This window comes from Psammomys obesus, unplaced genomic scaffold (assembly GCF_907164565.1).
Source record: "Psammomys obesus unplaced genomic scaffold, mPsaObe1.curated_primary_1811, whole genome shotgun sequence".
NCBI classification, from domain to species: domain Eukaryota; kingdom Metazoa; phylum Chordata; class Mammalia; order Rodentia; family Muridae; genus Psammomys; species Psammomys obesus.
The window spans coordinates 10228203-10252953 of NW_026585504.1; the positions used below are offsets into that span (position 1 = coordinate 10228203).

Consider the following 24751-nt stretch of genomic DNA (forward strand, 5'->3'; position numbering starts at 1 on the left):
TAAGTAAAACTGGTGCTTAGATTGTGTAGTAGGGGCTCAGTCTTTGTCCCCGAGGAAGTATCGTTAGGAAAGACAGGTCTTCCCAAGGCACCAACTAATTATAACCCTCCACAAATCCTCTCAGTGTCCTGAGCTTCTGCGGTGCCCCTTTCCTGGTGTGATTGATTTCATTACGTCTGTATTCTGTGAGTCTCCACAGTCAGGGCAGCTGCTTAGTGGTAGTCAGATCAAAAGAATTCAGGATTACCAGCCTTACAAGAGCCCATTCTTATTCTAATCATTCACTTTAACTGTTAATTTCTCATTCACTGAGAAAGAGCTCGGCTTAATTAAAAGCAGAAACAAATTTTGCAAATTTGATCTTGGAATATGGGCTTATTTTAAGGCATATTGTTAGTGGTGAGGATTGAGAATCCACCCATGGAAAAGAGTTTGGGAGCCTATAATTTATTTTCTAAAATAATGGAATCAAATGCCCCCTCTTTGTTCGGTGCAGAGGTCTGACTTACAGTAAACATTGTGATGGGAAGACGATGGTGAGAGGGTGGGGACCGGCACTGCGTCACCAAGACCTCTGCTATTATTGTTCCCATTAGAGCACAATGGCTCCAGACAAAGAGGAAATGATAGGGGTGAACCACAGCGCCCCCCACTTAACAGTCTCATGGAGGAGACAACACAGTAAACGCTTGAGAGTTTTCTCCCCGTGTTTGAAAGTGTATGACCCTTCCGCACACACTTCACAGAAAAAAAAAAAATTCACACATGTAAATATACCCAGGACTAACCTCACCAGAGTGAAAATCCCTTAATCACTTTTATTTCACAGTTTCAAGGTTTTAGGAGAACTCAGTATGCTTTTAAGAGAAATTTGTTCATTTCTGTAGTGGTGGGGCTAATCCATTCCTGTTGCTGTGACAAAGGACTCCTCAAATATTTTTAATTCTTAGACCACAGTGAGAGACATAACTGCTTTCAACTTCCCATAAGCCACCGAGCTACCTGCCTCCTTTACAGACAATCTGCGGGGAAGAAAGTTCAGGACACTTTGAAGTCACTAGGCTCACTAACAACTTTATTGCTTCAGGGATAAAACCACACCACTCAGATCATTTAAGCAACTATAGTATTCAAATTAACTCAGATTTACCCACCGGTTTTTTTTTTTTTTCAGTCCCCTTCAAGGATTTGAATTCAATGCATTATTTCCTGACACATTTTAAAAATCTGCTTACACTAGAACAACCATTCGTATTAATGTCTTTTGCTCTTCTTTTTTTTTTCACATTCTTAAAGACATTCCCAAAGGGACCCTGTGCTACATCCAGGGTGGCTGTGCATTCCTGGTCAAGTGCCTGATCACCCTGCCTCACCCGGATATAAACTCTATTGGTTAATTGTCTCTGTGTCCAAACCCCTGAAGGGCTAATCAATTTGTTAAATGAAATTCTCTAATTACTTCATCCCACAAATATCCCCTTTCTCATCCTAAAAGTCTCATTTCTGATACAATCATTCTGTTCTTTCATGTCTTGTTAATTTTGTAACAAGTGTGGAATGTCCCACAGTATGGTCTGTATGGGTATTATCAACCTATTTTTGTAATAACTGGACGCTAAAACATGTATCTTTTTGTTGTGAGTGCAGTTTTGAGCCAGAAAGAGATGACTGTTGATGTTTTTCTGAGATGTCAGAATTTATTGAGTCGTTATGAACATATGTGGTTTATGTTAGGTCTCAAATGTGGGACAAAGAACTAATTGAGGTACCTATTAACATATAAGTTTTCCCAGCAGCCCTCAGGCCCTTCTTGTTACAGGGTCCTCCTGGCTGGACCCTGCCCCCTGCCCTAAACTTCTCCAACCCAGGGACTGAGCTGAGCCTTCCTTTTTCCCAGCTGTGTAACCCACTTGGGCTATACCAGTCCTTTTCCCTTTTGGTAGCCTGACTCTTCTGGCGTCTTTGCTCCTGGCTCCTCTCCCCAACCCCTATCCTCACATGGTCCAGTTCAGTTATGTCTGTTCTGACCCCTTCCAGATATCTCTGGCTATGACGCTCCACCATAGCTACAATAACCCTTCTCCTCCATCGTGCCTAGAAGCAGTCATCTCCTCATCCTTTCATTTCTTTTTTTCATTCGGTTTGCAGAATGAGTACAATGTCAAGAGGCCAGAGCGCAGCTCAAAGCTTTCAAAGGTGGCCTGATAGAAATATGACTAAAGCTTGCCAGGCAGGCATGGCAGAAGCCAGCCAGGCCACCCCTCCTCACCAGGCAGGTGTGGCAGAAGCGGATGGATGTCATTATTATGTGACGGAGAGGTGAGAAAGATGGAAAAACAGAGCGGCACAGTGCTGTGGGAGAAGGTGGAACTGGAGATGTGACAGCAGTGACAGGTGTGAGAGCCGAGGTCAACAGTGGAATGGGTCATTGCCCAGTGTGCTCAGGGGGGCAGTGTGTAGCAGCCTGAAGCTTATGCAAAGGTAGACTGAGTCCCCCAACTCCAAACATGACACCAAGCGGCTGGCAGGCTCACCCTGCCCCCCCTGGGTAACGATGGAAGCCTGAGTTAAGTAACAGTTTACTTTCTGGATTGGACTTCCTTGAAGGACCAATGTGGTCCATGAAGCTGGAGGCCGTGTAGGTGTCTGCAGTCTATGCTGCTGCCCCAGGCCATGATAAAGCCCCAGAGTCATGTGGTGGTAGGTGGCCTATGCCTTGGTGATGTCCTCTGGCTTTGCTGCCCGTTGGGGAGGGGGGGAGGCGTGTTGATGTGAGAGGCCTGTGTAGCCACCTGAGGGCATCCTGAGGCCCATGGCCTGTGCTGCCACTGAGGGCCATGTGTGGGTCGATGATCCTGACATGGCTGGGATTGTGTTGATGTTGGTCTATGTTACCACCCACAGCTATGCAGATGTCCGTGGTCCCTGATACCTCCTGAAGCCATGCTGATGCCCGAAAGTCATGCTACATGCCAGGGCCATGTTAATACAAGCAGTCTGTACAGTCACTGAGGCCATGGTGATGTCTGGTCCGGGCTGCCTCTGAGGGCCTTGTCAAGGTCCATGGTCCTATGGCAGTCTAGGCCATGATTGTGGTCTGTGCTTTTGCCAGAAACCATGTGGAAGCCCTCAATCTGTGCCCCCACTGACTGTAAAAAGCAAGGAAGCTATTTTTGCCATGATATTGTAGACTGCAGACACACAGTTAAGAAAGAGAAATAGGAAATACTTCTGTGACAACCCCTACCCCCACTCCTACCCTCAAAAAAGTAGTGGCCTAAACAGAAAGCCATCAAAGAGAACTCTTAAAACACTTAAAGAAATGCTCAACATCCTTAATCATCAGGGAAAAGCAAATCAAAACAACCCTGAGATTTCACCTTACACCCATCGGAATGGCTAAGATCAAAAACTCAAGTGACAACACATGCTGGAGAGGATGTGTGGAGCAAAGGGAACCCACCTCCATTACTGTTGGGAATGTAACCCTGTACAACCACTCTGGAAATCAATCTGGCACTTTCTCAGACAATTAGGAATAGTGCTACAGCTATACCACTCCTAGGCATATAGCCAAACTATGCTCAACTTTACAACAAGGACATTTGTTCAACCATGTATGTAGCACCTTTATTTGTATAGCCAGAATCTAGAAACAACTCAGAAGTCCCTCAGTTGAGGAATAGATCAGAAATTGTGGTATATTTACACAATGGAATACTACTCAGCAATTAAAAACAAGGAAATCATGAAACTTGCAGGCAAATGGTGGAAACTACAAAAGATCGTCCAGAGTGAGGTATCCCAGAAGTAGAAAGACACACAGGGTATATACTCACTTATAAGTGGATATTAGACTTATAATATAGGATAATCATACTAAAATCTATATACCTAAAGAAGCTAATCAAGAAGGAGGACCCTGGGTAAGATGCTCAATCCTTACTTAGAAAGGCAAATGAGATGGACATCAGAAGAGGGAGAAAACAGGGAACAGGACAGGAGCCTACCACAGAGGGCCTCTGAAAGATTCTACCCAGAAGGATATTAAAGCAGATGCTGAGACCCATAGCCAACCTTTGGGCAGAGTGCAGGAAATCTTATGAAATAAGGGGGAGATAGAAAGACCTGGAGGGGACAGGAGCTCCACAAGGAGAGCAACAGAACCACAAAATCTGGGCACAGGGGTCTTTTCTGACACTGATACTCCAACCAAGGACCATCATGGAGATAACCTAGAACCCCTGCACAGATGTAGCCTATGGCAGCTCAGTGTCCAAGTGGATTCCCTAGTAATGGGAACAGGGACTGTCTCTAACATGAACTCAGTGGCTGGCTCTTTGATCACCTCCCTCTGAGGGGGGATCAGCCTTACCAGGCCACAGAGGAGGACAGTCCTGATGAGACCTGATAGGCTAGGGTCAGATGGAAGAGGAGGAAGACCTCCCCTCTCAGTGGACTTGGAGAGGGGGTTGGGAGGAGATGAGGGAAGGAGTGGAGGATTAGGAGGGGACAAGGAAGGGGACTACAGCTGGGATACAAAGTGAATAAATTGTAATAAATAAAAAATAAAAAAAGGTGTCATAAGGATGCTGAGGTGTAGCTCTCCACACTTTTCCACAGAAGTGCAGATTCCGGTGGAGTGCTGGAGGAGGGCTCAGTTCTATTTAAGAGGCAAGTCACTGAGAGTTTTACCACACTCCAGTGAGCACAATTGGACTTATATTTTTATTTTTGTGGGGAGAGGCCACAAAGGTGGGGGGAAGGCGTGAAAAAGGACTGGGCAGTGAGTGTGGTCGGGGTGCAAGATGTGAAATTCCCAAAAAGTCAATAAAAATATGTGAAAAAAATATAAGAATAGGGTTTGTGTTGATAGCTCACAACTCACAAGAAAGAAGCTGATGCTATAGAATCAGGCCACAGAAAAGCCAAAGAACTATATAATAAGAGCAAAGAACGATAGCTGCCAAAGGGCAGGGCCAGGTTCAGACAGGAGTGTTCTAGGTTCAGATGGGTATAGTGTTATTGCGCAGGTCACATCAACAGCAGGGACAGCTGGGACAGCTGGGAACTCTCTGCCTGCCAGCTTCATGCACACCGCATATCTGACAATAGTCTGTGTAGGGCCTCGCCATTGCTGTGCTAGGTATCCATCCCGTGGGGCCAGGTAAGGGGAGTTATCTCCTTTTTGCAATCCAGCACGTCTGCTAAGTTCTTGAACCTGGTCTCCCTGATATGACTTTAATATCAGGGAGTTCATGTGCCCCTATGGTCTCACTTCAACCTGGCAAATCCTTGCTAGCACCAGGAATAAGTCATCTATCAGTTGTGCCACAAGAGCAGTGCGGGATAGATGGCATTGTTTGCTCATCCACCCAGAGGTCAATCCTCCTCCACCCTCCAAATGGTGTTTAACCCACTTAGAGAACAGAGCATCTCCAGGCAGTGCACAGTCTAAAAGACCACTGTTTCCCACTATGCGGAGCATCTCAAAGGACACAGCCTGACCTCAACTGCTTTTTAGACCCAGCATGATCTCACTTGGCATGTTGTGGTAATTTGACTAGGAACAGCCCCCATAGATTCACGTTTGAATGCGTGGCCATAGGGAATGGCACTACTAGGAGGTGTGGCATTGTTGGAGTAGGTGTGGCTTTATTGGAGGAAGTATGTCACTGAGAAGGTGGGCTGTGAGGTCTTATATGCTCAAGGTATGCCCAGTGTGGCACAGTCTCCTTATACTGCCTGTGATTCAAGATGTAGAACTCTCAGGTCCTTCTCCAACACCATGTCTGCCTGCGTGCCACCATGTCCTACTGTGACGATCATGGGCTAAACCTCTGAAACTGTAAGCCAGGCCCAATGCAATGTTTTTCTTATAAAAATTGCTGTGTTCACAGCCTACAGACTGGGAAAAGATCTTCACCAACCCAACATCTAACAGAGGGCTAATATCCAATACATATAAAGAACTCAAGAGATTAACCTCTAACAAACTAAATCATCTAATTAAAAAATGAGATACAGAGCTAACCAGAGAATTCTCAACAGAGGAATCTCTAATGGTTGAGAAGCACTTAAAGAAATGTTCAATGTCCTTAGCCATCAGTGAGATGCAAATCAAAACAACTCTGAGATTCCATCTTACAAATATCAAAATGGTTAGATCAAAAACCCAAGTGGCTGGTAAGGATGTGGAGTAAAGGAAACCCTCCTCCATTGCTAGTGGGAATGCAAACTTGTACAATCACTTGGAAATCAATCTGGCGCTTTCTCAGAAAATTGGGACTAGCTCTACCTCAAGACCCAGCTATACTACTCCTAGGCATATACCCAAAAGATACTCTACCATACCACAAGGACATTTGCTCAGCTATGTTCATAGCAGCATTATTTGTAAAAGCCAGAAACAACCTTGATGTCTCTCAAAGAATGGATACAGAAATTGAGGTACATTTACACAATGGAATACAACTCAGTTATTAAAAACAAAGAAATCATGAAATTTTCAGGCAAATGGATTGAACTAGAAAAGATCATCCTGAATGAGGTAATCCAGGCCCAGAAAGACATACCTGGTATACACTCATTTATAAGTGGATATTAGCCATATAGTACAGGGTGACCATTCTACTATCCACAGACCCAAAGAAACAAAGAAACAAAGAGGGTCCAAGGGAGGGTTATTGAATCTCACTCAGAAGGGGAAATAAAATAGACATTGGAAGTGGTTGAAGAGAGAGAACCGGGTGGAAGAGGGGATGAGCAGGAGAATGAAGGTGGGGATCAGGTAGGAATAGTGGGGGTGGGAGGTGAGAGAGAAGGGAGATAAATGGGGGAGCATCTCTGGGATAGGATAGGGACCCACAACAGGGTGGGCTACTGGGAGGATAAGGGGGTAAGACTAGCTGAGATTCCTAGACTGAAGTGGCCACATCCTATAGGCAGGCAGGACTTCCAGTGGAGGGAGTAGGACAGCAACCCACACACATTTACCCTGCCTACAAGATGTGCAGGGACAAAGATGGAACAGAGGTGATTGAGGGAATGGCCAACCAATGACTGGCCCAACCTGAGACCCACCCCATGGGAGAGAGCCAGCCTCCAACACTGTTAGTGAAGCTCTGCTATGCTTGCAGACAGGAGACTAGTTGTTTTGTTTTGTTTTTTCTTGAAAAAAAACTTTTTAGTGATTCTTTGTGAGGTTCATATCATGTACTCCATTCCCGCTCATCTCCCTGTCCCCTCATATCTGCCCTTTGCTCAGGCAACCTCCCCCAAAATAAACAACTAGCAAATGCCTAGTCGGTGGTGGCACATACCTTAATCCCAGCACTCAGCAGGCAGAAGCAGGCATATCTCTGTGAGTTTGACTTCAGCCTGGTCTACAAAGTGAGTCCAGGACAGCCATGGCTACACAGAGAAACCCTGTCTCAGAAAACTAACCAAACAAACAAACAAAAAACCATAAACATCCACAAAAACAAAGCATGAGAAAACATCTCTTCATAGAAGCTGTAGTGTGTCACAGTGTGTCCCACAGTATATTCCTCTGTCCACACATCTTCACTTGCAAATGTTCATTGCAATGAGTCATTGGTCTGGTTCGAGATCTCTGGCTTCTGTGACGCCATCAATATTAGACCCTGATCAGGACCTGCTCTCTCTTAGCACACCAGGGTGAGCTCTGGAGCACTGTTCTGGCTAGGCCATCCAGTGCAGCCATCTGCAGGATTTTTTTCTCCAAGGCAAAACTATGGTGCAGCTTCTAGGTGGCTCCCCTACTTGGGCTGCAAGGCTATGACAAGTAGAAAGCGTTCCTGTAGCTAGGATTGGTGTTGTCTGTGGCAATGGAGTTTCCTAGGATTCTCTTTAGTTTTCTTTTCTCCCTGCAGAGTCCTTAGCTCTTTATGAGAAGACAGAGTGGCAGTTTGTGGAGCAAACTGGTCCTCTTTTTAGGCTCTTGTCTTAGGTAGCCAAGTCTCCAAAGTTTCCGATCATTCTATTGCTGAGCTCTTCTAAATAAACTCAGCGGATTGTACTTAAACATACGTATGTAACTAGGTACATATGTACATGTGTAACAATAGTTGAAGAAGTCACAAGTTGGAGAAGGAATGTAAAGGGGGTATGTGGGAAGAGTCGGAGGGGTGACAGAAGGGTAGAAATGGTGCAAATATAGCATTCATGTACACAATTCTCAAAATAAAATAAATATAAAAAAAGAGGTTACTATATTTACAATGCATTTCAAATGATTGCCTCCATGGAGACTCATTTCATAACACTTTAGCTTCTCTCTCAGGAACTTAATGCTTTGTTCTTAAAATACACACACACACACACACACAGAGAGAGAGAGAGAGAGAGAGAGAGAGAGAGAGAGAGAGAAATACTTAGAAAGCAACTTCTGGGATTCCAGAATAAGATAAAACGACACTTCCCTTAGGAGCCAAATGTGGTACAAATAACAATTTTATTATGACCAAATATCTTCATGTCCTTGGATTTACTAAATTTAGTTGAAATTGGCAAAGCTCAAGGATGCTAATGATACCCCACACTAGCCCAGCGCTTCACAGTTAACCAAGGACGTTTATGAGCACTTGAACCCAGTGGTCTCTCTGTAAAGTTGCTCATGAGTGTGTGCACTATGATAACACAGCACTGCAGGAAGGAGTTTGATTTTGCTTTCCAGCATTGTAAACTCCGTGATGCGTCAGCTTGGCAATCTAAACCATAAACTTTGTCCAAAGAGAAACAGGAAGATATAGTTAGGAAGACAAATGTAGCTCTCTTACATAAGTCAGTAGCTAATGAGACTAGGGGTGTGGAGGGCATATGCATTAGGATCTGGGGTGAAGCAGAAATAATTCTTAAACTACATAATAAGAATATACTCACAAATATGCAGTTTCTTCAAAATACTCGACATGTTCTATGTTGCTGGACTGAAGTTGCACATGTGTTTTATTCTTTATTCTGTGTGTCACGTACATTTTGCTTAATGGCCACCTGAGTTTTCTTTCCTTTATTTTCCTGGCAGATATAGCCCTGATCAAAAGTCTCTTTCCAAGAGTTTTGCTTTAAAGTAGATCTAGTCTAAAGAAGAGGTATGAGTGATGAGCCACTGTCTTTTCTGTTTCAATAGTTTATTCGGTTGCTGCATTAATACAAATGAGCTGCTTGACCTTGCTTTAGTGTCACCAAGATTTATAAGTCATTTGCTTTCCAGAAAAGCTATTAAAAAAAAAAAAGAAGCTGCAAATGTGTCTGGAAATAACTATACTTTGTGTACATGTGTTCTCATTAAGGGCAATAGCACTTCAAAGGTAAATAGAGAATCATCACACACAAGAAAAATTGCCCATGCACACAGAGTAAGGCTGCCATATTTTTTCCATTGGTGAAATTAAAAAAAAAAAAAAGCAACCAAATAACAACTACATCAAATGCAATCTTTGTGACTTTTCAATTAATCTCCACAAGTTTTTCAGAGATTCTGCAAATAGCAAATACATGCATACCATAATCAAAACTTTTCCCCCTAAAATAAATCAATGGGTTACAGAAAAGTAGGAGAGGAGAGACGAGCAAGACAGGCATTTATTAATAACACTATTATTAATCAGTCATGTCTAGAGCTTTAATTTTGTAGGCATTTTACAACTTTCACAATTTTTATTCTTCAATTTCTTTACTCGTTTCTTCATTTGTCTCTTAGTTTTGCACCTAGTGCCAAATACCCTCAGTTTAGGTTCTTCTCACGGTGTTAATATGTTACTTTCAACAACAGTAGTTCTCAGACCACAGTCAGGTACTCTGCAGAGCAACCTTCCGTTGGAGGGCAGTGGGCACGAAGCCAAGCTTTCTTTGTCCTCAGTGCTCACTCCTTCAGAGAAGACCAGAAACCAACATCACACAGACCTTTGTTAAAGAAACACTCAAAATTGTAGTCTCAGCATACATAAAGCCGAGGCCAGAAAAGCCTAGCTGGGTCTACATAACTTCTGTTAAAAATAAACCAAACAATAGCAAATTCTAAAAATGTGTATGATTTCTTTCTTCTGCTGCCCGGTCTAATTCCAAGCTACTTTGGATCTGCTCCACACGATCCTATTAAATGCTTACCTGCCTCTGGAATTTCAAGCCAGTGTCTAGTACTTCCTATTGTGTGGTATCAAAAATGAATTCAAAAAACTTTTCTCAGCCCTGTTCCTTAGTTTGCAAACTGACTTCGTGAGACTGGCATAATACAAATTAATGCATTGAACACACTGTAAAGCTCAGTTTAATAGAATTCTGAGTAGAATATTCATTTCTTCTGCTGCAGCAGCTATAGCAACACTCTCACCCTCTTTTCACACATGCATCCTCTCTGTGCATCCTTACAGCCACTGCTGGAGGAAAAAAAAAGCAAAGGTGCCTTTGTGTGACGGAGGAAGAAAATCATTCAAAGTCTTTTTGTTTGTTTTAGCTATAGACTTCAACATGGAGAATATTTTAAAGAACCCAAAATCTTATGTGACATCTGTCCACAAGGATGAGTCAACCACATCAAAAGCAACGACAAAGGTAGGCCTGGGAGCAGTGATAAGAATTTCCTTGTTCAGTTTGCTTCACACAGTAATTCTAGTCAGCGCGTTCTCAACCTGTATCTTAGAAATAATTTAAGGATCAGAGATTTATTTGGAGATATTAATCTTAAATTTAAATGTTCTATTTTCTTCTAGCAGTACTCTAACAAATCTCTAGTGCAATTTTAAAACTAACAAAAGCATAGCACTTATCTTTCCTTCATGACAGTTCTTTGCTCTGGCTTCTCTCTGAGTGGACAAAGACACCTTCTAGTGCTCACATGTGGCTGTTATGGTTGCCAACTCAAAGGGGTGTTGGTAGTGATTGCTCTGTCTTAGGAGTGGCCCTGGGGAAACCTACACTGAAGATGCTCTTTTCTTGAGCACCACAGCTTAGGTGCTCCCTGGTTTGTTTTGTTTTGAGAAAATAAGAGATAGTTTATTCTGAAGCCACTTTGAGTAACTGTGGCCTGAAAATACCAATTTTAGTTACCCCAAAATGCCATGTTTCATTGTGGAAGTAGTTTCATGAAGTTTTACAGCTTCATAGAACAAAGAAAGTCACAAATCAAGGCAAGTTTAAAATGCACTGGTTAGTACATCAAAAAGTGATTACAGAGGTCCCAAAATGCTATCTGATGGCAATCTCAGCTTTAGGGTTGGTGAGTGCTAGTGGCCTGCTAAATTAATAGATTATCAAGGACTTTTATCTGTTAGCCACAATACGTTAATTCTGACATGGAGATGCCCAAGGTATTGCTATTCTGAGGGCTAAAGCTAGCCTGAGACAATGCAATTAACCCCATCCCCACTCCCCACAGCCCCCAACTCCAACCCCACCCCTTGCAACATTCCAGTCTCCCACAGTCCTGAAGATTGCCAGGCTGAAACCCGAAGAAAGGTAATAGAAACCACAGATCCACTTGTCAACAAGCACTAGGGACAGGGGGATTTGTGAGAGGCTGAGCAACAGTTCCTGGAGCCCACGAGAGAAACACGTTAGAAGTAAAACAGTTTTCTGTGCCATTGGCTCTGTCTCCTTGCTTATCTTTGGCTGCCACTCAAAAAGGTTGAGTCATAGATTAAACGGCTTATTACAGTTCTGAAAGCCCATGACCCGGAGCCTACCGGTTTGGTTCTCCATGGAGGAGGGCTCCTGTCGGGCCTATTGTGCTTGGATCTGGAATGTCCCTAAAAGGCTCCTTGGGAGAGGCATGTTCCCCAGCTAGGGGTGCTGTTGGAGGCCGTGGAAAATGGGTGGTGGTGTGATCCATCTGGAGGAAGTCTTGTCACTGGGGGCATAACTTTGAAGGGTGTTTCTCTGTCTGTCTGTCTGTCTGTCTGTTTCCCTTTTTCTCTCTCTCACTCCCTTTCATCCTCCTTTCTTCCTGTTCTTCAGACTGAATAAAATCTACTGACTGGCCCTCAGTCTTGCTGTTGAACAAAAGGCTAGAAAGGAAAGCATAATGTTAAGTAAAATAAGTCAGACTTGGAAAGAGAAATGTTGCCCAATTTCTTTTATCTGTGGAATCTAGATGTAAACATAAATGCGTTTTTATATGCCTATGGAGGACATGAAAATGAAAGAGGGCAAGAGAGGAAGGAGGGGTTTAAAAGAAGAAAATAGGGGAGAGCAAGAAGACCTGGCAAAGAGGGAAGAAAGAAAAAACTCCACCTTCCTATGGGATCTACTTGTCTGTGTGATAGGACAGCAGAAGAGGGACTATTGGGGTGCAATGTGGAGAGGGCCAGGATATGAGGGTAAGGGGTGAATACAAGCAAGATACAATGATGTATTTTTCATAATGAAACTGATCATCTCATAATAACTGATATACTAATACTAGATAATGGGTGATGGAAGGATGAGTGAACAGACAGATGGACGGATGGACAAAATTAGAAAACAGTATTCTGAGAGAATATTTATGTGAATATTCATAGCCTGAGGGGCTATAAATCCTTTTCATTAAGAAGGAACTGGAGAGATGCTCAGTGGCTAAGAGCTCTGGCTGCTCTTGCAGGGAAGCTGGGTTCTGCTTTCAGCATCCACATGGTAACACACAACTGTCTGTAACTCCAGTTCCAGGGGATCCCATGTTGTCTTCTGGCCTCTGCTGGCATTGCACATGTGTGATGGGCATACAGAGTGCAGGCAAAACACAGACACGGAAAATAAGGGTTTTTTAAAGGCTGCTTTATAGACTTTTCTCTTATACACTTTGATACGCCCATGGAAATTTTCTTCATATCTTACAATGTGCATGTGTTTGCAGGTTTTTAAGAACAGAAAAGTCGTTACTGACTTGTGCGCTCTCCTTTCTCCTTCAGTCCCACTATATGAGCTTTGGCCCAGAGTTCTACCGTGTCCTCTTTAACTTCGGAGGTCAGAGCCCGCTGATCTTGTACTACCTGAAGATGCATGAGATAGGTGGCATATCCGTCACTCACAAAAAAAAGGGGAGCAAGTTCACCAAGATACTCCAGGAGCCATATCCTTCTCGTGCTTTGCTTCCCGACAACTGGTTTCTAAGACATGGAAAACCTTTGACTTTCTGTCCTAATTTTTAAATGTATTTTTACTGCCACTTTTATGTGTCATTTGTTTTTGCAGCATGGTTTGCTGAACTATTCCCTCTTAAAAGTTCCAAGACCATGATCTCCCACGTAAGCGAAACAAAGAGAACATGAGGTCTAAGCCTTCCAACCTGTTGTTGTGTTGCTCAGCCCTGTCCTGAGGCAAAGTCTGTCTTGCCACTTTGTTGTCGGTGCTAGTTCAAGCATTTGTCATACTTGCCGGCCACTGGCTCCTGATTCCACAAAGCGAGTCTCATGGTCTTGAAAAATACGCAGAATGGTTCAGGAGGAACTCTAGACACAGAGGAACTCTAACTGAATCTAGTCCAGCTCTTCCTTCTGAGTATAGGAAAGGATGCTAAGATTTTTCTTTACAATATCTATTCCTGTCTTTAGAATTAAAAGGTTTCAGCACCCTGACTGCCCTGGTCTCCATCTGCACTCGCCTGTGGATGGGGAATGGTACATTGTTGTGCTCATGTTGTTTTGCTCAAACTATTGTTTGTAACTATTATTGTTTCTTTTTTTTTCAGGTAATAAGGAAATTTATAAATTGTATCACCTACTTGAAGTAAATTAACACTAATTAATGGATCAGCAGCTTAGAAATACTCTTTAAAAGAAATCATGGGTTGGTGATAATATTTAGAATGCAATACAAATAATATATATTCTAAATGTGTAAATGTAAGTTTTCAAAAAAAGTGGCATGTGTCACTTGTTCCTTGTATCAGCTCTTCTCAGGCATCCTAAGGGATGAAGTCAGGGATAACCACATCCATTCTGTTATGAGACAAAAAGTTAAAGATAACACCTAACCAGAAAGTAGCCGGTTACTCTATTAGTGTGGGTCTTCTAAAGGAACAGAATTGATAGAATTAATTATGAATAAATTATTAATTATTAATAAAAACAATGAGTTGATAATGAATGACTATATTAAGAAAGAATTGACATACTAAAGGGGTTTATTACAGTGGCTCTTAGGCTGTGTACCGGTAGCCCAACAATGGCTACCTCTCAGTGAAAAGGTCAAGAACAGGATAGTTGTTTGCTTCACAAGACTGGATTCTGGATTCTTCACTGCTAGATTCTGAGCAGCCCCAGTCTGCTGCTGGAGTTGCTGAGGATTCCCAGAGAGCTGCTGGGCCTCAGTCTATGTTAGAATCCCAAAGAAGTAGGTTCTAACACCAGAGCGTGTAGGGGCCAGAAGACCACTTTCAGAAGCCGCTGTTGGAGCTGCAAGTTCCAGAACCCAAACCCAGGTCATCAAGCTTGTGCGGCAAGTTCTTTCATCCCCTGAACCATCTGGTTGTTCCCTTGGCAACAGACTTTCAGAGGGATGTTTTGCACATGGAGAGACCAGTCTCATGCGGTGGGATGAGAAGAATCTGACTGTAGTCTCTACCGTTTATCCTCACCCTGACCCTTTCTTGAACCATCTTCTCCTGTCCCATTCCTCACCCTGGATTCTGAACTTGTCTAATTATTTTCTAGATATTTCTGCTCCTTCTTTCTAAGGGTTTGAGTCTGCTTTCTTACCTGAGTATGCGTTCATTACCCAAGTCTAGGGTTCAAGCTGTATCTTGCAGAGGACTTAATAAATATTGGCAGAAAACCTCTTACATTCAGGGTAATATGCTATGTGCTAAGGATACAGCCACAAGCGCCTTCAGAGAGCCTATTCTTTAATTTTTGCCAGGTCCACAAGCTTGTCAGGCCCACTTCAGAGGCAGCCATTTTGTAACCATCCTCACAAGCCTCTTTTAGCACTTTCAGTCTCACTGGCCTGTAAGGATGATGGCATGGGATGGAGAGGTGGCTCAGTGGTTAAGAGCACTGTCTGCTTTTCCAGAGGTCCTGAGTTCAATTACCAGGAACCACATGGTGGCTCACAACTCTCTATACTGGGATCTGATGCTCTCTTCTGGCATGCAGGTGTACATGCAGATAGAGCATTCATAAAATAAATCTTTAACAAAAAAATGGCACGGTCAGATTCCGTGAAGCAGGTTTCCTGCACACAGAAATAACAGAGTCCACCGAAAAGTGGCTGCTTTTCCCCCGTGTCCTAAAGCATCAGGACCATATTTAACACATGGATGACGTACAAGGGACGTTGATCTTAGTCAGAGAGAAGAGGGAAAGGGGGTGTCCAGGTTGCCTTGTTCCATGGAATTAGCACTTCAGTCAAGTCATTTGCTTCTCCATCATTTTGTGCAAGAATCTTTGTCTACATGATCCAGTCTCAAGATGACCTGAGAAAATGTCACCAGGAGGGTGAGACCAAGAGAAGGGGAGAGAGTGAAGCAAAGAAAGAGCAAGAAGCAGAGGTTCTAAGGAAAATGCCTTGTCTGTGTCACTCTGGTGACATCCGAGGACCATGGCGGCACACTGGACACAGCTCTGCCTCTTGGATACAGCAGAAGAAGAATGGGTCATGAAAGCGTCGTCAGATAAAGGACACATGAAGAATGTAAATCTCGCTCTTGGTAAGAGCACACTTCACTCTTATTTTTAGATGACTTTTATTTGAAGCTATTCTTCACTTCCTGCGGGGGTGGCAAAATTTCTTTTAGAAAACTGCCAGTTAAAAGTGGGGGGGGGGGTGAGGACTTTTGGAGTGAAGACTGTTTTTGAAGAATGTACAGACAAAGGGGTTTTGTTTGGTGAGGCCGAGTGCAGGCATGTGGATGGCAGGCATTTTGCAGCTACCTCGAGCCAGAAGTAATTAGAAAACTGCTAGTTGTATGTGCTCCTTTCTTGTTACAAACTCAGTTTAAGTTCTGATTTTTTTTTTCTTTTCTGTTTTAAAAAAAATATACAAAACAACCACAATTCACCAACTTGTTACTCTAACGGTAAAATAGACGGGTTCTGTTGCTTTGGGTGATCAGAGTGGGTCATTACTGACTCCTTGGCCACATTTTGGATTTTGGAATAATAAACATGTTACTGTATGCGAGGGGGAGGGGCGCAAGAAAGAAGTTGCCAACATGACCCACTTCACTAGGGGCAAGGTTTTTACTGTGGACAAGAGAGAGAAAACATCCAGGAGCACTCGGAAGGGTCCAGAGCAGAGAGAGAAGTAAACAGACTGGAAGTGGCAAGGACAGGGAAGGGGAGAGAGGGAGAGAATAGTGGTGATAACAAGAGATAGCACAGAGCAAGAAAGATGGGAAAGTGCAAGAGAGTAGAGAATAAAAAGAGGCATGAGAGCGCCCCTGGACAAATCATGGGGATTATAAAGAGGATGGGTACCTGGGGGATGGACTCCTTTCAGGAGGTGGAAAACCCATTTGACAAGTTCCTGAGGTGTGCCGGTTTTTCTCTAACTACCAGAAAGCCTATAGTTAAGCTTGAGCTCATTTTTGGCCATACGAAGGGCCTGAGACCTAACAGTTACAAATGTCCTTCAGTGTCTCAATGGAGAAAATAAGAGTGGCAGTAGAAATTCTCATCCTGGAAACTTAGTAATAGCTTAGGTGTGTGTTTTTAATTCAAGAAATGTAATGAAATGAGCAGCCGTGGTGGCATGCGCCTGTGATCTTAGCATGGGAAGGCAGAGGCAGGGTGTCCATGCAGGCTCCAGGTAAGCCAGCGCGATACAGAGAGGAAAGAGAGAAAAAAAGAAAGGAGGGAGGGAAGATGGAGGTAGGGGGAAGAAGAAAGGAAGGAAGGAGGGAGGGAGGAAGAAATAAGGGTAACACATTCCAGTTTACATTAAGTGAGGAACACTTTTTGAATGCTTCCCTAGCTTTTCTCTGTTGGGAAAAGGCTTAAACACTATTGCTCAATCCCATCAGCCACCTGCTTGCTCAGCATGCATAAGGCCCTGGGTGAGCAGACAAACAAGCAAACAAAACCCTCAAGTGGAAAAGTGAGAGCTTTTTAACTCCTTAGAGGTCAGGGCTGTAATAAATCCTCTACATGCAAAGCTCTCGATCTCAGCTAACTTCTTCTCTCTTTTTTTCTTTTCTTTTTTAGTTTAGTTGAGGGTCTCCTGTAGCTCAGGCTAGCCAGGAACTCAAATTCCTACTGTTACTGGTCTTTGAACTTTACAGTCTAAGTGTGTCTAGAACCCAGGGAGAGGGGAGACTCTAAAATGCTCAAAACTAAATGAATTTAATTGAATTCATGTCACTTTCCTGTTACATATTTTTTCTTTCTCCAAAATGGTAAACTATCAGCCACATCACAGACAGCAGAGTATGATTCTGTTTTATTTGTTCTAGAAATGTCTGTGTTCCTTGTGTCATTTTTGGTACTTGGCACTTCTTTCTCCTCCTCCTCCATTTGTCGTGCACCCCCCCACGGGGGTGGGGACACGTGTTCCTCCTTCTGTTGAGTGTATCTGTTCGTTACCTCCGCCACCCCTACAGGTCTCAGTCCTCACACTCGGAATCTTCCTTGAACCATTGCTTTGCTGCCAGCCACGATGGTTGGCTGAAACAGAGACCTGCCTGACACACAGAGTAGTTTTTCTTCTTTTAAAGCCGCATTTTCTTTCTGTTTGCTGTGAGGTTTCCCTCCTCAACTGCACCCCCCAAAGCTGAGGCAGCCTTTCCCACCAGCTACCCCCGCAGCCTTCAGCCGTCCTTCTAACCAGCACAGCGGCTCCCTGAACTCACTCGCTCTCAAGGTAGCCTGACTTTCTTCTTGAGCCAGGCGCTGACGTGAGCTCCTTAAGCACAGGGCTGTGGCTTTCACAGTTGTGAGGCAGTGATGTGTGAGCTGCGACCTGATTCAACGCCTTCAACCTAGAGGAAAGCAAAGGCCACAGCAGGGTGCCTCCCAAATGCTTCAGCCCTGGAACCTTCGAGAGGGATGGTGAGGGATTGATGAAAGGACAGACACAAGGACATGTGAACAGGAACCCTGGCATCAGGTTGGGTAGGGGGTGTTCTCTGATAAAGTGGCACTAATACTGCTGGCACTGGGTCCTTGGTGTATTTATTAGGCACAGCATGGAGTAGAGGGACTGGCTAGTCTCTGTAGGAGGTCTCTATAGTTGAGCAGTCTACAGAGAGTTCTAGGACAGTCAGAGCTACACACACACACACACACACACACACACACACACACACACACGAGGGAAAAGGAAGCTGCAGTTGCTGATTTTGTACACAGTGGTCACTCCCTCTACACAGGCCACTGAGAACCTTTGCCACCCCCTAAGCCTGGCGCTGCAGTTCCCTTCTCACTGTGGCCATGACCATGTCAACACTACGGACTTCGTTCACTGCTGTTTCTACTGCTCCCTACACTGCCCTGGAAGTCTGTGTACTTAAAGTCTAAGTTTTCACTCAGCCAATCAGAGGGTGGCCTTTCAGACAGGGAGGCATGTGCCATCAAATCTGTCTTTGGGTTGCCTGTCAAAACAGAGGAAGGATTGATAAACCGTCAGCGAGCATCGTAGCGTGTAGGTTCTCACCTGGGAATGGCTCTCACTCTGAGGGGACATTGGTAGAGAGCTCCTCTGGGTAGGAAATGAATAGATACTCTTAGATCCCCTGCTATTTATGCCGCGGCCCTTTACCCAGCCCTCCTGACCCAAGTGTGGGTGAGATGTGGTGAAGAGGCCCTGGAACACAGGTGTGTGCCTGGAAAGCTGTTCCCAAGCATGAAAGAGAAGGCTGTTTCATAAACTCTCAAGTGTTCTGAGTGTACAGCACTGTGCGCAGCGATAGCAGTTACTATGAATTCTATATTATCGAATCAAGAAAGTAATTCTCAAGGGGAAGTGCCTGGGGCAGCCAGAGGATCCGTGCAGAAGAGGCCAATGGCCTGAGTTCAGTCCCTCAAGGCCCTGAGGAGAGAGAAAGCCAGAGCCCAACAGCACACACATACACACACCCATGTACGCGCACACATCACACGTATCGCATATATACACATCACACCACACACGCTTACACACACTATTTGTGTGGGTTTTTGTTTCTTTAAAGAGAGCATTTGTCACCATTCTCAGATTCTCCCTAGGGTCCATGAACTACAGTAGAAGTACACCGTACTTAGAGAAGATCCGTCTTCCGAGGACAGTCATCGGAACAAAGGGAGGAGGGGACCACTTAGGATCAGTGAAAACTTTAGAAGCATAGGGTGTTGGTTTATTGGTTTTAACGTGTCCTTTGCTCTTGATTCGCGCTTACTTGTGTATTACTTTCTAATGCATGTGCCAACTCTTTTCCATGGCTTGATGAGAGAAAAGAAAAGCTTTTCCTCAGGAGAATGTTTTACTGGGGCAGTCCCTACTTTTCCATCGCATCCATGAGCGCCACGGTCCGTTGTCTGTGCTGCCTGCCATGTTGTGCAATGAGTCAATCACAGGACTTCGTCCCAGCCTTCATCAGTTTCTTCCTTTATAGTTGGACCCACCAATTATGATCTGCTCTGTTTTGCTACATGGGAGTACTGACTCCAGGCTCCGGTTTGTGGTCCGTAGGATATCTCAGTCTCGGTTTGGTACAACCCAATCACAGCTGTTGTGACATCCAGAAGAGAGCGATCTCCTTCACCCCCAAATTGCTCCCTCTCCGTGTAGAGGCTTGCCACGCATCCTCGGAGCCATGCACGGGGAATGAGCGCGAGGCCAGTTCAGACTGAGGAACTGAGAAGCACGTTGCCACAGCTTTCCCGGAGGGGAAGAAATGGCCATTATTTATACTTTACAACTTTTAAGTACTCTTAAATGTTTCTTCAGCTGGGATAAAATCGTGGCTTTAAGTGTCTGAAGAGAATAAAAATTAGGACACTCATTAACTCGCATTAGCAAAAGTCTATGGAAAACTGTTGCTGTTAAGTAATACAAGAGGACGCTGAGGTCTTTGTCAATACCAGCATAAGGCAGCCCGAACCACACTGTACAAATGGACAACAAGAACCAAGCTTTGTAAAGAAGCGGAATGTCTTTATGAAGAACTTATACCCAGCTTATTTCAATAAAGCTGTATGTTCAAACCTGAACATTTACAGGAGCTGAAACATAACTCTTATTTCAGTAACAATAGTATTTTCCTGGAAAACCCAATTCATTCAACGTGCCAAACAAATCATGTCACAAAGGCTTACCCGTGGAAGCCATGCTCAAGACACAGTAGAACATTACAAAAGGGGGAAAAAACTTTGAACTTATAACAAGCACTCTAGCAGATCAATTAAATAATAGCAGGAAATGCTTGCATCCCCAGCTGAGCATTTTAATGAAGATCCATCTCTACCTGGAAAAGTGTGTTGTTAGTTGTTCCAATCCCCCTACCACAATGGTAGGACTTCTGCAGCTTTTCCCCCGAGAAGCGAAGACCTTCTGTGCGTTAACATGCCGAGTTCCCCAGACCGTGGAAGCAACCTGTAGGTTTCAGGCGTCTGCTCTGGGCTGGCAGATCACGTCATGACTGAGAGAAAGTGTGGTGGATCTTGGATTGCAAGGTTCTTGCCCAGGTAGGAAGTGAGACAACTACCTGTCCCTGCCGGCAGTTCCCGACCAACCCGAAACAGCAGGCCTCTGTTGCTAGGCTCTTGAGAAGGCCAATGCGTGAGCTCCAGTATGAACACCAAGACACGATATCCGGGCATGAGAACATCTCGGCCCTCGGTGGAAGGTCTTACAAAACAGTCCCTCAGCAGAGCTGGCAGCGCATACCTGTAGTGCCAACTCCCTGGGGAGGGACGTGAGAGGGCCGCCTAAGTCAGACCAGCCTGAGCTTGGTGGCATCTCAGTGACAAGAAGCAGCGAGTCTTGTCTGTCTACAGCAGTTACCATAGACCTGTGTGCATGGGAGGATTGCAACACCAGAGACGCAAGACGCCAACTATAGTGTTTAAAAAAATGCGAGACGTCTACTACTGGATGAGTGGGCTGAAACCCGAGTCTTCAAAGCCAGAGGCTGCAGATCCCTTGTAACCATGGGGTAGGGGCGGGGCCTACAAGTTCTGAGGGCACAGGATGACCCTGGAGTATGCCTGCTGGAATCCACCAGGCATGAGCGCTCACTCACACCTTCCACGTTCATCCTGGGAAACCCAGCAAATGTTCCTTCCCTCATTCCACACTCCAAGCCTGATTCCACTCTGCTGCTCCCTTAACCTCCCTCTACCTCACACTTGGTATCTTCAAGGTTGCTTGACTTGCTCTGGCTTGCTGTTGTGTCTGGCATGTAATCCCGAAGCAGGCCACCTTGATGAACTAACAGAATGTTCTCCTGGGCACTGCCAGCCTTCTAATAAGGTACTGACTGGATGAGCAATGATTTAAGGCCTGGGACCAGCTAGGACGGCTGGCCTCAAACCACCACCCCATCACCAAGCTCGTCCCACAGTGCATACAGAGACTTCTCTTAGACTAGTATCTTTTAGGCTTACCCCTGTTGTGACAAACCACAAGGTTCTTTTGGGGCAGCAGATATCCCATTGTATGTATCTACACTGGAATTCTCGTTTGCTGTCAAAGCCCCAGGATATTTCTGTTCCTCATTGTGAACAGCGCTACAGTGGCCAGGAGAGCACAGGTGTCGTCGTCGTTAAGTCACAGTTTCCAGTCTGCACACAGCAATTTTGTTTTCTAACTTTCTTCAGAAGCCTCCATACTGAGTTTCCACAATGGCTGCATCAGCCTCTGCTCCTGAAAACTGTGTACAAGGTCCCCCTTTTCTCTGCACCTTACCCGCACTGTTTACTTTATAAATAATGATGTCTCATTTTAATATGTGCCGAGGGGCTGCCTCTTTGAATCACTTGTTTCCTTCCCAAGTGCTGCTTCAGAAAGGGTTGTGTGTGCATTGTGGGGTAAGAGCAGAGCTGGAGAGACGGTCAGCTGTGCCTCAGAGGGAATGCAATCCAGGTCCTTACAGCATGTGGCCCGATTCCCATCTTTTCTCTGTGCAGCGGCAGAAGCCAGATTAGCTGAGCATCTACACAGGTGGACAGCTACCCCCTAAACCCCTCAAAGGAGACTTTGAAGTTCTCAGTAGATTGCAAAGTGAATATTCAAGAATTTCAATGCTTACTAAAAATATAACAAATTTCTGGGGTTTTTCGTTTTTGTTTTGGTTTTGGTTTTGGTTTTTCGAAACCAACCAGGCTGTCCTCAAGCTTCCAGTGATCCATTTGTCTGGGACTAAAGGTGTATGCCACCGCGCCCAGCTCAAATTTCTATTTTTAAAACACACACACACACACACACACACACACACACACACACACACACACACGACTTACAAAGCTATTATGGTATTTAGGGAAACAAACTTAAAGCAACCTGAAAAATGGTGTATGTGGCTTTTTTGTTTTTGTTTTTTTTCTCAGTTCTCTGTATAACAACAAACATGGCATTCACATGTACACTGGAGGTCTCCGGAAAGGAAATGCAGGCCAGATGGCCTCCATAATTTCCCTGAGAAGGGTCCCATCTGCCTTTCCCAAATAGTCCTAACTAGAAATCACTCCTTAACTGCAAGCCCAGCACAGCCCCTGCTCCTACATACTATGATGTCATCAAGGAGGCCAAAAAGAATTTTGCAATGAACAAAAGGGACCTTAGGAGGTAAGTCTGAGCATCACTGTGGCTTTGCTATAAATGTTTAGTAGCCAGAAGGAATAGGAGAAATTCCCTGAGCTTGCTCTCTACTGATGGGGAGAGTCGTTGTCTAACGGGGTATACATCCCATGTCAAGTGCTTGCTAGTAACGGTGGAGCCTGACGGGTATCAGGGACTAGAGTAAGTGGAGAGCCTTGCTGTGGGGTACACCCCAACGCAGGAAAACCAGATCCCCAAGCAATAGAGGCTGTAGAAAAACTTGGAAAGCAGGAAGCTTGTGCACCATGGATACAGTCTGGAAGTGGGGTGGCAGCTGGGGCTGGAAAGACCGAGACAGAGCAAATGCTTGGAAAGTGTTTTCTCAGAGAACATTTTCTGCTTGTGTTTGATCTAAGTGATTGCTCATGGGCAGTCATGACACTTTTATGTGCTAGAGAGTTAGGAACAGGCTATTCAAGCATGCCCATGAAGTTTTACAAGAAAAATATGGCATGATCCACCTCGTGATGTCAAGGTAACTGTCTAAAGATTGTTGCCTTGTGGGAAGGAAGGACCAGACCCAGCTCTGGGAATGCAGCGCTGCTCAGGGATGGGGCGATGAAGGGGCAGCCAATGTGCTCCTATCCAGCATGCAAGACACAGTCTTGTTCCTCTCCCTGTGGGTCCCCAACACACACACACACACACACACACACACACACACACACACACCCTGTCGCCTCCAACACCAAGCATCCCTGCAAGGTGGGGACAAGGTGGATACCTTGCTAGTGAGCGCTGATAGACACAGGGAAGTGACGTCTCAGTCACACCAGGTGTCAGCACCGCTGGCAGCTGGCACACATTTCTAGAAGGGACTGTGGGGAAGGATAGCGCACTCGTCAGTCCCTGGGAAACGAAGGGCTCAATGATGTGTTCTTCCTTACACAGGGATCGGCTGCTTTATCTTAAGTGCTCGTTGTTTTCTTCCTATTTTGCAGAACTAAGCAGACCATCCGAGAAGAGGTCAAGGTTCTAAAGGAACGACAGGAGAAGATCGACAGGGAGCTTGACCGGTCAGTCTCCTCAACCTTGTAGCTTAAGTCACTTTTAACTGACAAAAAGCTCACAGAAAACCACAGTGGGTTTGTTGTACAAAGATATAGTCATTAAGCACAAAGAGTTTTCTACCCTACTTGGCAGTTCATTACTACCGTGGTTCGCAACCTTCCTAACTGCGACCCTTTAATACTCACATTGTGGGGACCCCCAACCAAAATACCATTTCCATCGCTACTTCACAGCTGTAACTGCTGTTACGAATCCCAATGTAAACATCTATGCTTTCAATGGCCTTAGATGACCGCTGTGAAAGGGGGGGGGACGAATCACAAGTTGAGAGCCACTGATCTGGATCAACACACTAACTCCTTTTATTTTAAAAAAGAAAAATCACCTTCCCAATAAACTAATTACTAAATGTGATTATCTATTCTTACTTCAACGGTAGGACTTAGTCTGTAACTAGAGCCTGCCTGGGAAAGACGGACTAGAAAACAACTCAGCCGGCCTCACTTCTTCCCTACTGCTTCCTCTACACATGCACACGTGTTTCCCCGGCGAAGCAGGGATAATTTGGCTAATTTAATTTGTTTTTATAAATTGGAGCAGAAGATGAGAAAGTACAAACAATTGAGGTAGACTGACATTCTCCAAACAGACAATGCAGCCCCATCAGCCCCCTCGAGAAACTAGGGCGTGGCCAGTCTCCTGTAAATGCTCTGAAATCCCTGTCACTGGAGTAAGTCCAACCCATCGCTATAAAATTGAATATTACCTCTGACCCCCCCATCCCTAACAACTACCATTCCACTTTCACAACCCCTAAATTAGGACCTTAAACTCCAATGACTTGGAACAGAGCCCACAGTAACAGATTCCTCACAACTGGGAAGCTCAGAAAACTGGGATTCTCAAGGTAGATCCAAATCACTCAAAGAAACATACTTCATACACGGAGAAAGGAAAGGTGGAATATTCTTGTGACTAGAAAAGCCATGCACCTGTCTTGTTCCTTGTT

General features: G+C 44.6%; 1 protein-coding gene across 1 annotated transcript in view; it reads left to right on the plus strand.

Moving 5' to 3' along the window:
- Fam227b (family with sequence similarity 227 member B) overlaps positions 1-24751 on the plus strand; it is a 176970-nt gene that overhangs the window by 147339 nt on the left and 4880 nt on the right. Inside the window, exons 11-14 of the mRNA XM_055619228.1 lie at positions 10478-10575; positions 12909-13080; positions 22623-22698; positions 23673-23747. Coding sequence (XP_055475203.1) covers positions 10478-10575; positions 12909-13080; positions 22623-22698; positions 23673-23747 — 421 coding nt within the window. The remainder of the gene's footprint in view (positions 1-10477; positions 10576-12908; positions 13081-22622; positions 22699-23672; positions 23748-24751) is intronic.